This window comes from Canis lupus, chromosome 3 (assembly GCF_048164855.1).
Source record: "Canis lupus baileyi chromosome 3, mCanLup2.hap1, whole genome shotgun sequence".
Classification (NCBI taxonomy): Eukaryota; Metazoa; Chordata; class Mammalia; order Carnivora; family Canidae; genus Canis; species Canis lupus.
The window spans coordinates 34531499-34544386 of record NC_132840.1 but is presented as its reverse complement, the minus strand read 5'-3'; the positions used below and the strand labels follow the sequence as shown (position 1 = coordinate 34544386).

The 12888-nt window shown below is 52.8% G+C and overlaps 1 protein-coding gene and 1 long non-coding RNA gene across 6 annotated transcripts in view; one reads left to right on the top strand and one right to left on the bottom strand.

Moving 5' to 3' along the window:
- The first annotated feature begins 6 nt into the window (after positions 1–6).
- LOC140630350 (uncharacterized) lies at positions 7–12485 on the top strand. Its single transcript, XR_012028113.1, has 3 exons — positions 7–122; positions 5902–6117; positions 11810–12485. It is a non-coding gene; the product is annotated as an uncharacterized lncRNA (long non-coding RNA).
- MROH7 (maestro heat like repeat family member 7) overlaps positions 3213–12888 on the bottom strand; it is a 55257-nt gene continuing 45581 nt past the window's right edge. For 4 of the 5 annotated variants that reach the window (XM_072820341.1, XM_072820340.1, XM_072820342.1 and 1 more), the window contains 7 exons: positions 11933–12073; positions 10475–10654; positions 9753–9908; positions 9362–9484; positions 6439–6541; positions 4059–4121; positions 3213–3538 (listed from right to left, as the gene is read on the bottom strand). In XM_072820341.1, coding sequence (XP_072676442.1) covers positions 3294–3538; positions 4059–4121; positions 6439–6541; positions 9362–9484; positions 9753–9908; positions 10475–10654; positions 11933–12073 — 1011 coding nt within the window. In that variant the 3' untranslated portion in view covers positions 3213–3293. Of the gene's footprint in view, positions 3539–4058; positions 4122–6438; positions 6542–8482; positions 8549–9361; positions 9485–9752; positions 9909–10474; positions 10655–11932; positions 12074–12888 lie in introns of those variants that run through there. The other variant, XR_012028107.1, reaches the window with a different exon arrangement.

Genomic DNA, 12888 nt, shown 5'->3' with positions numbered 1-12888 from the left:
CCGGCCGCAGCCCCGCCCCCGAGTGCGTTGGGGCGGGTGGAGGAGGAGCTCAGCGCCCCCGCGGCGTTCCCGTCTGACGGCGCTCCCTCGTGTGCTCGCTCAGCGCGTTTCCTAAGCTCCTGGTGCGTTCACTGTGGTGGTCGCTGGGTAGACTGCTCTGGGCCAAGCAGATCAAACCCCTGCTCCCCGGGAGCTGCTGAGACACTGGGGAGACGCAGGAAACAAGATGTCAGAGGTTGGCAGGTGCTAGCAGGAGCTATCGGGGAAAAGTTATTTTTTTAAAGACTTTAAGAGAGAGAGAGCCGGTATGCAGGGGGAGTGGCAAAGGCAGAGGGAGAGACAGACTCCACCCTAAGCAGGGAGCCAGATGGGGCTCATCTCAGGACCCTGAGGTCATGACCTGAACTGAAATCTAGGGTTGGAGGCCCAGGGCAGCCCCGGTGGCTCAGCGGTTGAGCGTCTGCCTTGAGCCCTGGGTGTGATCCTGGGGTCCTGGGATCGAGTCCCACGTTGGGCTCCTTGCATGGACCCTGCTTCTCTCTCTGCCTCTCTGTCTCTCATGAATAAAATCATTTTAAAATATTTTTAAAAAGCAGCTGGAGGCCCAACTAACTGAGCCACCCAGGTGTCTCTATGGGTGTGGGGTGTTAAGCTGGGTGTACATGCATTCAAACAGAGGAGGGGTCCCACGGTGGCCAGAGCCTGTCTGGGAAGAGTATTCTCTATGGAGGGGGCTGGCAGTGCTCAGCCCCAGGGAGGGGATCTGGGGATGGTGGGGGTGCTGGAGCAGAATGAGAAAGAAGGTGATGAGTAGGTGAGGTGGGAGGGATGATGGGTAGTGATTCTGAGGACTTGGGTCTTCCTCAGGGTGCAGTGGTACCTTCTAAAGAATTTCAAGGAAAGGGGCTATCTGATCAGACATGCCTATTTCTGAGGTTAACCACTCCCTACCGGCCCCAGCTGAGATGGAAACAAGATCTCCAGGCCAGGTGCACCTTCCTGCAGCCATAGGTTCCCCCAGGAGATGGCTGCTGAGGCCCTGCGTTGAGTGCTATAGCCTCAGGGAGCCCACCACCTGTTTTAGAAGGAAAGGTGGACAGGCAGCAGACCAATCTAAACCATCTTTCACAAGTCTGCACAGTAAAGGTACAGAAGGGGCTCAGCTGAGACTTCACAGACCCATGTTCTCTGCAGCAATGAGGAAGGTCTCCCCAGATGGGTGGGGGTGGGAGGGGAGTTGAGCGTTTTAGGCAGTGGGAATCTCCGTGCAGAGGGGCATGGAGGTGTGCAAGAGCCTGGCATGCTGGGTACCACAAGAGTCAACAGGAAAGACCAGCAAGATGAATGGGGGCCAGAGGGCAGTCAGGCCTTTATCTTGTAGCCCTTTATCTAGCAGAGGATAGTGATCAGGTGATAGACCTAAGGGCAAATTTGTCTTAGGAAGGCCTGGGTTGCCAAGTGAAGGATTGATGGGGGCAGGCTGGACTGAGAGATTGACAAGGCTGCAGAGAAGAGATGGCAGGCCCAGCAGGGGAGAAGGCAGGCTTGGTCATTATCTGATCCCAGGGCGAGAGGGACAGCAGGGCTAAGGATGATGTACGTGAGCCTTCCAGGGCCATGCCTGTGTCTTTCCCCTTGGGGTCATTGCCAGTTACTGAGACTGTCAGCCTCTATTGTGCTTTGAAGCCACCTAGACCCAGAATGGGGTAGCTGTCCTTTGTCAAGGCCAGCCCAGACCTGGGTTCTGGCCAATGAAAGCAGCAGTGTCTTTGGTTAGAAAGTGCTCAGATGTGGGAGTTGGGAGAGCTTTGGAACCCACACTTCTACTAATTCTCTCATGTGACCTTGGACAAGGCCCACTCACCTTCGAGCCCTGTCTTCATCTGTAGAATGTGGGCAGTGAAGCCGGCCTGCCTTCTCCATAACTCCACGTGGCTATTGTGAGACTCCAAGGAGGCCCATGTTTGTGAACCTTCTTGGCAATGGAAAAGGTTATGTGCCAAGACCACCCCCTTTCCTGCTGTTAGGCCCAGAATCCAGCTCCAAGATGTGTGCTCAGATCACGGCATACATAAACCTAGTATGACTGAATAGTGACAGATTTGTGTCCAGAAGGGCTGCACCCAACCGCCCTCCCACCAGCTGTGCCTCTAGGGTTTCTGTATCATCTAGAGGAAGGAGCTTTCTAAAGCCAATGTTTCCCCACATCTCTCCCCTGCTTAACACCACAGTATGCCTTCACGCTGCTCCCTGAAGCCTCCCTCCTTCACACAGCCTCCAAGGCCGCAGTGACTGGCCCTGGCCCTGATACTCCCAACACACACACTCTAAGATCCCCTGAACCTACATATCAGCAGCTGGTCCTCAGTCCCATGTGCCCTGCTGTCCTGTGTACAAGGCCACCATGTGATCATCTTTCGAACCCCTCTAGTCAGGGGGTCTTGTCTCTGGCAATCCTTCCCTGACACCCCAACTCCCAGCTGGCTTATGTACATCCTTTGGACTTCACAGCTCCCGTGAGTCCCTTCATCAGAGCACTGGGCTGTTGGTGTCTTTACATGTCTCTGACACTTCTATCAGACCAAAGCATCTCAACCTCAGCACTTTTGACCATTTGGGATGGATAATTCTTCTCTGCAGGGCTGTCTGTGCACTGTAGGATGTTTGCAGCATCTCTGGGCTCTACCCAACAACCACAAATGTCTCCAGATACTGCCAAGTGTTCCCTGCAGATCAAAATCACCCCTTTTGAAAACCACTCCATCAGACTACGAATTACTAGGGCCTGGGACTGGTCCTGTTCTCCTGCACCCAGAGCAGGCCTGGCCCAAGTTAGGTGCTCATTGAATGTTACCTGAATAAGAGACAGACAATATCTGAGCAGAGACCCAAGAGGTCAGGGTTCCGGGATATGTGTATGTCATGGGGCCAGAGAGTCTCCTTTTCCTTCCCCTACACCCCAATCGTCATCCCCTCTTGTTCTTCTGCCCTCCCTGTGGGGGAGGGGACACTGAGGCATGCAGGAGACTTGCTCTGTGGCCTTAAGGAAGCCACTTCATGTCTCCGAGCCTTGGCTTTCCAACCTATAAAATGTGGATGAAGCAGCCTGTGTGAGACTGTAACCATTGGCCGAGTCCACAGTGAAGGTCATGCTCATCTCAGATGTGTGTGACACAGAGCAGTGGCGCCTCCCAGGAGGAAACACTCAGGGGGAGAGGTAAGCCACGTGGCATTTATAGGGGGCATGGCTGTGGCCGTGGCCGCCCCTGAGGAGGGCTGGGGGCTCAGGGACATCACTGCTTCAAGGACATCTTCCAGGAACCCAGCAGCTGCATGATCCAGGAGCGCCGCTGGTGGGAAGTGGGCAGGTTCTCACAGCTAGGGCTCCAGCGGTGCGTGGGGACCGGGTCACACACCCACGAGTCCCCGTGCGGCAGCGGCCAGGAGTTCCGCCAGCAGCTGGCCAGGATGTGGTCCTGGGCCTGGGCTGCATAGATGCACACCAATGCTTCTGGGTCGTGTCTCAGGTCTTCCAGAGCTGGGTCATGGGGAGGGGAAAGGCCACTTTTTAAGACCAGGCCCCCACATGAATCTCACAGCTCATCCCTCCTTCTCATTTCCGTGCCTTGGCTTAGGCACTCTGCTTAGTATCCCCTCATCTCACCTTCCTTCCTCCCAGCTCTTCAAACTGTGCCTGCCTTTTGAAGCCTGAATCAAAACCTGCCTCCTCCAGGAAGCCTTCTTGGACTGCCCCAGCCTCATGCTCCCATTAGTTTTCCCAGTTACAAAATTAATCTGCCTCTAGTAAGAGTCTGAACTGGCCCTGCACTAAATGGTTTGGGGCTTGTTTTCTAGCCTGGTTCCCTAGACTGTAACCTCCCCTGGGCTGGGGCGGTGTATGCTGTCTTGGTGACCCCTTAACCCTACTCGCTGTGGATAAAGACTAGCGCAGCTGGACTGAGCTGAAGCCACTTGCCTTCTGTCCCCTGTCACCCGCTCTGAGCCCACTCATCCTCTCACTGGCCCCTGAGATCTCAAAGATGTAGGATATGACTTACCTGCTTTCACTTCGTTCAGACGGTCTTCTGTCATTATGCTCTCCATGCAAGGGACCAGGGACCCTTGAGAGTAATCCAAGAGGTGAGTGCCTCCACCTCCTGACCCCGACCCCCGCCCACAGACCAGACCTCCTAAGAGAAGCTCTCCCATCCAACTTGAGTCTCAAGAATGAGAACATTGAAGGAGAACTTCCTTTTGACCCTGGGACAGGTTCCCCAAGAGGGGTCCCAGGAGACATTGGCAGGCCCAGAGGGCAGGGATGGTGCCAGGACAGGGACAGAATCTCGGCTACAGCTGACTGTGACAGTGTGGCCATTGGTGGTCCGAGGCTGGCCCTTAATGTCCTCATCTGAGACTTGGGGAGGTGTTGCCCTAACTGCCCCCTCCTCCAGAAAGTTGGAGCAGCATTAATATGAAGGACATGGAGTGCTTCATGTACCTTTCAGGCAGGTGGTTGATGGGCCCCTGGAGGGCCTGATACTCTGCTCCTCGACCACACTCAGCCCTCCCCTGCTCCACGCCTGCATGCCTGGCTCCCAAAGCACCTGCAGGTCCTTGAACCCACCAGGCCAGACATCTCTCCTATTGTGAGGCCCTTCCCACATTTCTCTCCCTCACTCATTCTATTTATCCTTGACTATTCAGCTTAACATATTACTTCTCCAGGAAATCCTTCCTGACCCTACGCCCACACTAGGTTAGGTGCCTCTCTGGGTTCCCAGAGTGTCTGAGTTTCTCCTTCTGTATATACTGTGATGTACTTTGTGACTTATGAATATCTCCCAGACCCAGGGTCTCAAGCTTAGCTCCACTTGGGGTGGGAAAGTGGGGAGGGCAGTCTCTGAGGATCTTAAATCACAAGCACAATTGTCTGCATGGATGCATTTTTCTAGGGAAAGTGTTCATAACTTTCTTCAGGATTTCATAAACCCACAAGAGTTTAGAAGTCACTGCACCAGGCCTGGGGTTGTGCTGGGGGTGGATGTGTCCTCTCCTCTGCCTGGTTTCCCCAGCACAGGCCCCTGGCACAGAGAACAGACTCAAGTGTTAAACACGAACACTTTTAGATATGATTAATTTGGAGCAAGATTTATAAATGTCCACATCTAGGAGATAATGTCACTCTGTGTGAGAAGCTACCTCTGAGCAGGCCCCCTGCCCCCCACAGTCTGAGGGATGCCCCCAGCCCTGGGCATTGCTTCTCTGTCCCTGCCTGGAGCATGTTAACAGCACATACACCCCCACCCCAGCCCTACGCCAGATATCCACATCACCTCCAGAAGACTTCTCTGTTTCTCTACACTAGACATGGTACCTGACACAGAGTGGAGCATCAAGCAGCATTTGCTAACTGAACCAGTGAATGGGTGTGTGGGTGACTGGACTGATGCAAACCACAAATGAATCGGGGAAAGGAACTAAAAGAAGCATCACTTTTCAAAGTGGGGGATGGAGGGATCCCTGGGTGGCTCAGCGGTTTAACGCCTGCCTTTGACACAGGGCATGGTCCTGGGGTCCTGCAATTGAGTCCCACATCGGGCTCCCAGCATGGAGCCTGCTTCTCTCCTTGCCTGTGTCTCTGCCTCTGTGTGTGTGTGTGTGTGTGTGTCTTTCATGAATAAATGGATAAAATCTTAAAAAAAAAAAAAAAGTAGGGGATGGGAATGTCATCCTCTCCAAGCTTCTTTTCAGTGGGGTCTCCTAGTCCTGGTTAAGAGTGTGTGGTTGTTAGGGGAGGAGAGGGGAGTAGCCGAGAGGAGACATTCCCACATGCCATCAGAAGGGTCTGGGATGGAGTAAGGGATTCTGACTGACTGAGGATTCTAGTTGTTTTTCCCCCAGAAAGGCAGAGGTTGAAATTACGGGAAATATGGAGTGAGCACCATGAGCACCTTGAGGGAGCACCTCGACTGGCCAGGCTTCGCATTTTTAAAAAATATTCTCCTCTGACCTGTGAAACAGGAGCTAATCCCCATTTTACAGGAGTAAATAACTCCGTGGAGCTGAGATTCTACTTCACTCTACTGCACAGCTTGGCCCCTCCTCGCACAGTCAATGGTAGGCTCCCACTGGGCCTGGACCCATGCTGCACTGGGGCTTGGGGGCGGGAAGCAGCGATTCCGCTGTGTACAGTTGCCAAGGCTGTGACCTGCACAAGGACTTCAGGCTGGATCCACCTTGGGGCCCACTTCCCAAGCAGGTTTCTTAAAGGAGGGAAGACCTTTCCAATTTGAACTGCTACTATCTGCTGGCCAAACCTCATACCCAAGGGGAGGTGTTTCCCAGGTGCCCGAAGGACTGGCAGCTTCCTTCCAAGGGGAGGAAGCAAAATGGACAGGAGGCAGAGTCCCAGCAGCAAAACTAGTTTTGATAGGTTACCTATGAACATGACTGAGTACTTCCGGAGGGAGGCCCGGGAATTCTTGGCATACTCCAGGCTCTGGCTGAGGAATGTGAAGGCGCTGTCCTGGTGGGTAGTCACCTGAGACAAAGAGAAAGCCCAAGAGTGCTGGGCCCTCCTCAGAGGTACTAACTGCCCATCCACCCTTCCCAGAACTAGGAACAGTGACCCCGTAAGGCAGCCAAGCCCTGGCCCCTTGCCTCCTAAACTTCTCTGCCACCCATCCTGGCCTCTCTGCCTGAGGCCCCCAGAGCCCTGGCTTCTTCTTCTCTTTGCAGATTGTAACAATCCTTTCCATGGTCTTCCTGCCTTGGGTGCATCCCCTGCCAGGCCACCCCCTGCTGCTGCTCAAAGGAAAGTTCTAAAATAAAAAGTCTGGCCAAGTCAGAATGGACATGGTATGCAAGGGACATGATAGATAAGGAGTCAGCTCTGATCAGGGTGAAGAATTCAAGTTACAGAGCAGTGAAGAATAAACTGGAGAGTTAGAGAGGTCTTAAAATTCCTTAAGAGCCAGACAGGAATAAGGCTTACTTATGCATTGGAAAATAGGAAGCCAGGAGTCTTTCTTGATAGAGCAATGACAAAGCAATGTTTGGGGCAACATAGTCTGACAGTGGTGTTCAGGATGGGTTTGATCAAGGAAAAACTAGGACACAGGCATTGTTGAGGCAAATAAAGAAGAATCTGATATGATTACTCTCCAGTTGACAATCTGCACGTCAGTGAGTAAACTCTAGTCCTGGCATCAAAGCCCTCATGATCATGCTCCTCAGCCTCAGTTTCTACCAATGGCTCTACCTCTATGCACACTGAGCTCCAGTGCCAGGATGTGGCCTGGCTCTCTCCAGATCTGTGCCTGGTACAAGCAATTGCTCCTGATGGGCCTGCCCATCCCTCTCTTCTTCATCTGATGCATCTCTCATCCCTTGAGGCTCAGCTCACCACCTCCTCTCTGAAGCCTTTCTCAACTCTTGGATAGAGCTGCTCTCACCATGCTGCATGTTCCTACAGCTCTTGTCATGTCACCTATGACATTGCACTCTGATTATTTATACCTATCTCCCCCACAGGATCCAGAGCTCCCCCAAGAGAAGGGGCCAGCTCACTCAGCTCAGAGTCCTCAGTATCCTGGACAAAGCTTGGTGTGGCAGAGATGCCCAGAAAGCATTGGATGGATGGATGGATGGATGGATGGATGGATGGATGGATGGATGGGTTACCGCCCCCTCCTTAAAGCTAAAGCTAGAAGTTGACCTTCACATGAGCAAACCTGTTGATGCTGGAAAGAGCAGAAACAGAATCTAGAGGGGTCTAACGCAGACATCACAAGCCAGCAGCCCACAAACCACAAGTCATTGGCGGAGCAATGACCAGCACAGTGTTTTCAACAAGCTAAATTGATTGCTAATTAATGTCTTATGAAAATCTGGGTTTGTGGCTTTTCTTGTGAAAGCAGAGGACCCTCTCATGCTTTTAACAGGGCCTGGGCCCTTTTAGGTTGACACAGGTCCCACCACTTCCACATCACCCGTGATTATCCTCCGCCCAGTCCCTGGTCACTGTAGGTATTTCAATTAGTGCCCTGGCCAAATGCCTCCTCTGGGCCTCTTCTACTGTCTGTGAAATGATGGTAATAATACTAGACCCCGGAGTGCAGAGGTCTTAAGTATTACTGATAAATGGTAGTGGCCAGCCCCTCTTCTGAATTGTAGGAACAATTTGTTACCTTGCATATTTTCATGAGATTGGTGTTGTGAGTGCTGGCATGCCCCACCCAGATCTCCCTCCAGTGGGAAGGATTAGTCCTCTAACGCTGGGGACTGCCTCCGAGGAACAGAACTGCTGGCCCAAAGTCAAGTCCCTTCCCAGGGTGGCTGGCATCCAATAACAAGTGGACATGGGGTTGTCGACCCCAATGCTGCACCCTAATAAACCCCCTACATGCTAATCCCTGTCTTTGGGTTTGCATCCTGAGGAGGCTGTGACAGCAGGGGAGGTAAAGGGGACTAGGTGGCAAACCTTCTAGCATGCGTGCCATGGCATGTTGGTGGCCTGCTCCTACCCCAGGATGCCCTCAGGTGTTACCTGGAAAGAGGAGTTTGGTGGTTAAATAAGTTTGGGAAACCATGGATTCAACAGCCACGGAACATCTCAGCATAGAACATTTCAGAGCCTTTAATGAGCTGGTGGCCTTGAAAATCCCCAGGAGGAAGATGGTGAGGCAGTGTTTCCCAAACTTATTCATCTTAGAACCCCTTTTCTCCTCTGTGGGGCATTTCCTGTGCGATGGGTGTCTCAGAGAACTCAGCCTGGGAATTGCTAATGCAGAAAAGGGAACTAATAAAGCTCTTAAAGCAGGGCTGTGACACAGACAGACTCATGTTTGTGGCTCTGGTGGCCCAAGTGGGGATGGGATGGGATGGGGAGAGATGAAATTCAAGGCAGAGAGAGCCAGGGAGTGGATGGATCCACGGCCCGCCTGGGAGACATTAGTGCCCTAAACTAAGGGCAGGGACATTGAGGACAGGGGGGGAAACAAGCAGACGCAGAAATGGTTAGGATATTTAAGATTGATTGAACGTGGAAGGTGAGGGAGATAGAGACTCAGATAATTCTAGGTTTCTGCTTTGGGCATCTAGAGGGACAGAGCAGAATTGAAATGGGAAGGCCATAAGCTGAAGTGCGTGTGGTTCAGCAGGAAGGTGTCCAGTAAGCCACTGGAGAGGGACACTAGAAGTGAGAAGCTAGAAATGCAGATGAACGTTCAGGACCCATCAATGTGTTGGTAGCAGTGGAATTGCCAGTCAGGATGCTTGTGCAAGAAGGAAGAGAAAGGGGGAAAGCATCGCCCACCTCCAACACACTCCCGGGAACCACTGCAGTTTCAAAAGCACTCACAAGGTACTTGCATATCTTGGCCACCGTCTGCTGCTGGTTGTCCCAGGACTTCCGGCTATAAGCTCTTTTCGGCAATTCCCATGCCATGAAGCAAGAACAGTGGAACAGGGTCTTCATACATTTCTGGAGGCCAACAGGAAGAGAGTACAAGAGCTGGGGAATTCCAGGACAGCCGGAACATATTCCAGGGGAGAAAAAGTTCCATGAAACTGAATTTGGGAAAAATCAGTTCCTATTTGAAATGCACAAGTGACGTTGTTCCCTCTGAGCAGGGATTCGGACACGACTGCCTTTGGCAAACAGGCTTGTCCATAACAGATTGCCAGTGACGCTGGCTTGGTTTCCATAAAGTGAGGCTCAGCCACAGGGCCCGGCGCCTGCACACACTCACCTGGCTCACCTTGGCGTTGCCCTCTTGCATGGTCAGCAGCAAGGGCACCAAGGTGCTGATCAGCTGCTCCTCCATGGCTGGGGTGCGGGGCGACCGCAGCTTCTGGACCACCTTGCCGTACAGGTTGATGCAGGAGGAGCGCACGTCCTCTCGTGACTGGGGCAGATCCAGAGGCTGAGGCATGCTCTCTCCTCCAGGAGGCTGCCTCTGGGCCCCCCATGGAGGCACACAGCCTTCCTTCCATCACTGGGGGGGTGGGGGGCCTCCAGGCACAAGAGGCACAGAGATGGAGCAGAGAAGAGGCCACGTGGTGGGTTGACCTCGGGCCAGTGTCCCCCCTCACTGGAGCCTAGGTCCAGAGCTCTGCCCATTTTTCCCAGCCAGGTAAACCCTGCTCACCTAAAAGGTGCCTTAATGCCAAGTGGAAAAATGCCCCCCCCCGCCCCCCGCCGGACCCAGCTAAAAATGTGTGCCCCCTCTAGGTGGTCGGTTGCAATGAGGTAAGTGTCCGGGGAACCTTGAATACAAAAGGATCCTTCTCTGTGCAAACCACTTACAAAAAGACACACGCCAGTTGGAACAAAGCGTCCTTTCCCCTGGGCTGACTGAGCTCAGCCCTGCCTCGGTGGGCCACGGGAGCTATGACAGCCCCCAGAGTAGTGAAGAGCCACCCTCCATAGGCTGCCCCCCACCCCCACTCCCACCCCCATGAGATCCCTTACATCGCTGAAGTGTGGCAGCAGGATCTGCAGCATCTCCACATAGACCGAGCTGTCCGTCAGCTTCCGGTCCTGCCCCTTCAAGATGGTCTTGAGGTTGTGGGCGGCCTCCACCACCAGCAGCCCATCCATGCTCTTCAGCCCCTTCACCATGGAGGGCAGGAGGGCCTGCACCTTGGCAGTCTATTGGGCAGGACCATTTGGGATGTGGGCTTCTACCTGATGGCAGGGCCCGACAGGTGGGAGCCCCAGCTTCTGATTCACTGAGATGAACTTGGGGCAGGTACCACCTCCAGGCCCTTGGTTATGCCGTCCCACCTGCCTGGAATGTCTTCACTCAAGCTCTTGCTGTCCCCAAAGTCCTCTTTGGCCTCACTAACACCTTCCTGGTCTGGATACCTGAGAACCTGAGGCCCTTGGCTGCCACCCCCCTGTTGGCACCAGGTAGATGACCTGCATTGTTAGTTAGCTTTCTGAGTCTACATCCTGCCCTTGTCCCTCTATGCCAGGAGCTGCAACGGTGTCTGGTAGGGGAACACAAAGCACTTTTAAAATGTTAATATGGGGATGGCTGGGTGGCTCAGCAGTTGAGCATCTGCCTTTGGCTCAGGGTGTGATTCTGGGGTTCTGGGCTTGAGTCCCGCATCAGGTTTCCTGCATGGAGCCTGCTTTTCCCTCTGCCTATGTCTCTGCCTCTCTCTCTGTCTCTCATGAATAAATAAATAAAATCTTTAAAAAACTGTTAAGATGCACCAACAATCTGGGCCTCAGTTTCCTAATCTGTAAAATAGGAATAATTACTGCCATCCCCAACCCCTCGTATACATACTGCCTTCTGGGTTATTGTGCAAAAATTGGATTAGAAACTATTTCAAAAAGAATAAAGTCTGGGGCACCTAAATGGCTCAGTCGGTTAAGTGTCTGCCTTCTGCTCGGGTCTTTTTTTTTTATATTTTATTTATTTATTCATGAGACACACACAGAGAGGCAGAGACACAGGCAGAGGGAGAAGCAGGCTCCCTACGGGGAGCCCGATGCAGGACTCAATCCCACGACCCAGGGATCACGACCTGAGCAAAAGGCAGACACTTAACCACTGAGTCACCCAAGTGCCCCATTCTGCTTGGGTCTTGATCACAGGGTCCTGGAATTGAGCCCTTTGTCGGCCTCCAACACTCAGTGGGGAGCCTGCTTCTCCTTTTCCTTCTCTCTCTGCACCTCCCCCTGCTTGTGCTCTCTCTCTCTCTCTCTCTCTTTCTCTGAAATAAATAAAATCTTGAAAAAAAAAAAAAAAGAAGAAAGTATATAGGGATTTATAAAAGGCTATCCTCTTTGCAGATGGGGCAGCCGAGGCAGAGACAGAAACGGATTCCAACATCCTAGAGTCTGTGATGGCCAAGCTCCCTCCTTCCTCCAGCTCCAGGCCTGGCTGGGCCAGGCTCTCCTCTGCCCTCTGCTCACCTTCTCAGTCCTGCGGGCCAAGATGACCAGGCCTCGGATGCACAGCACCTTCATGATGGGTTCCTGGTGGTTCAGGCCTTCTGCCATCCGCCCCAGAGAGTACTCCTCTGGGATCCGCCGCACCTGCTCCATCTGAAGGAGCTGAGGGAATAGCGGTAATTACTCCCTGAGCCGAGGGACAGGGCAACCCCCCACACACACACCCCCTCCCCAGTCTCCCCAGGCACTAGGAGTACGTGCTGGATGGCCAGGGGCTGAGTGTGGGACCTGAATGATGGCTATCTGGTTAGTGCCGTCCAAGGCAAGCCACAGGCCTAAGTTTAAGTTTCCTAGGAGCCACATTAAAAAAGCAAAAAAAAAAAAAGGTGAAATTAATGTCAGTAATTGTCAGTAATGCATCTTATTCGACCCCATATATCCAAAGTATTATCATTTTGCTATGTAATCAAATTAAAAATTATTGATATATTTTATTTACACTCTATAAAAATTTTTTTTGAACCAAGTCTGAAACGTGGTGTGAATTTTAAACTTACAACACATTTCAGTTCAGACAGACACATCTCAGAGGCTGAATAGGCCCCACGTGGCTAGTGGCTCTCATGTCCCATGGCACTGCTCTAGTTGGTGACAGCCCCTGGCTCCTGCCTCCCCAGCCATCAGCGTGGGTGATGCTGAAGGCTGTCCTCTCCGCCTGGCTTCCCTCTGCCCACTGTTCTCGATGAGCTCTGCCCAGGACTTTAACTGCTGTCCCCAGGCATGTGACACCCAAGTCACCATCTCTCGTCTGTGCCGCTGTCCAGAGCTTCTCAATCAGAAAACCAACAGTGGGCCAGACATGTCCACCTGATGTCCGTCAGCACCTCACAGCAAGGCTGAATGTGTCACTGTCCAGCTCAGAGCCTCCATGCCACCCTCACCCCACTTTTCACCATTGGGCCCTGCTTGCCTCTGGG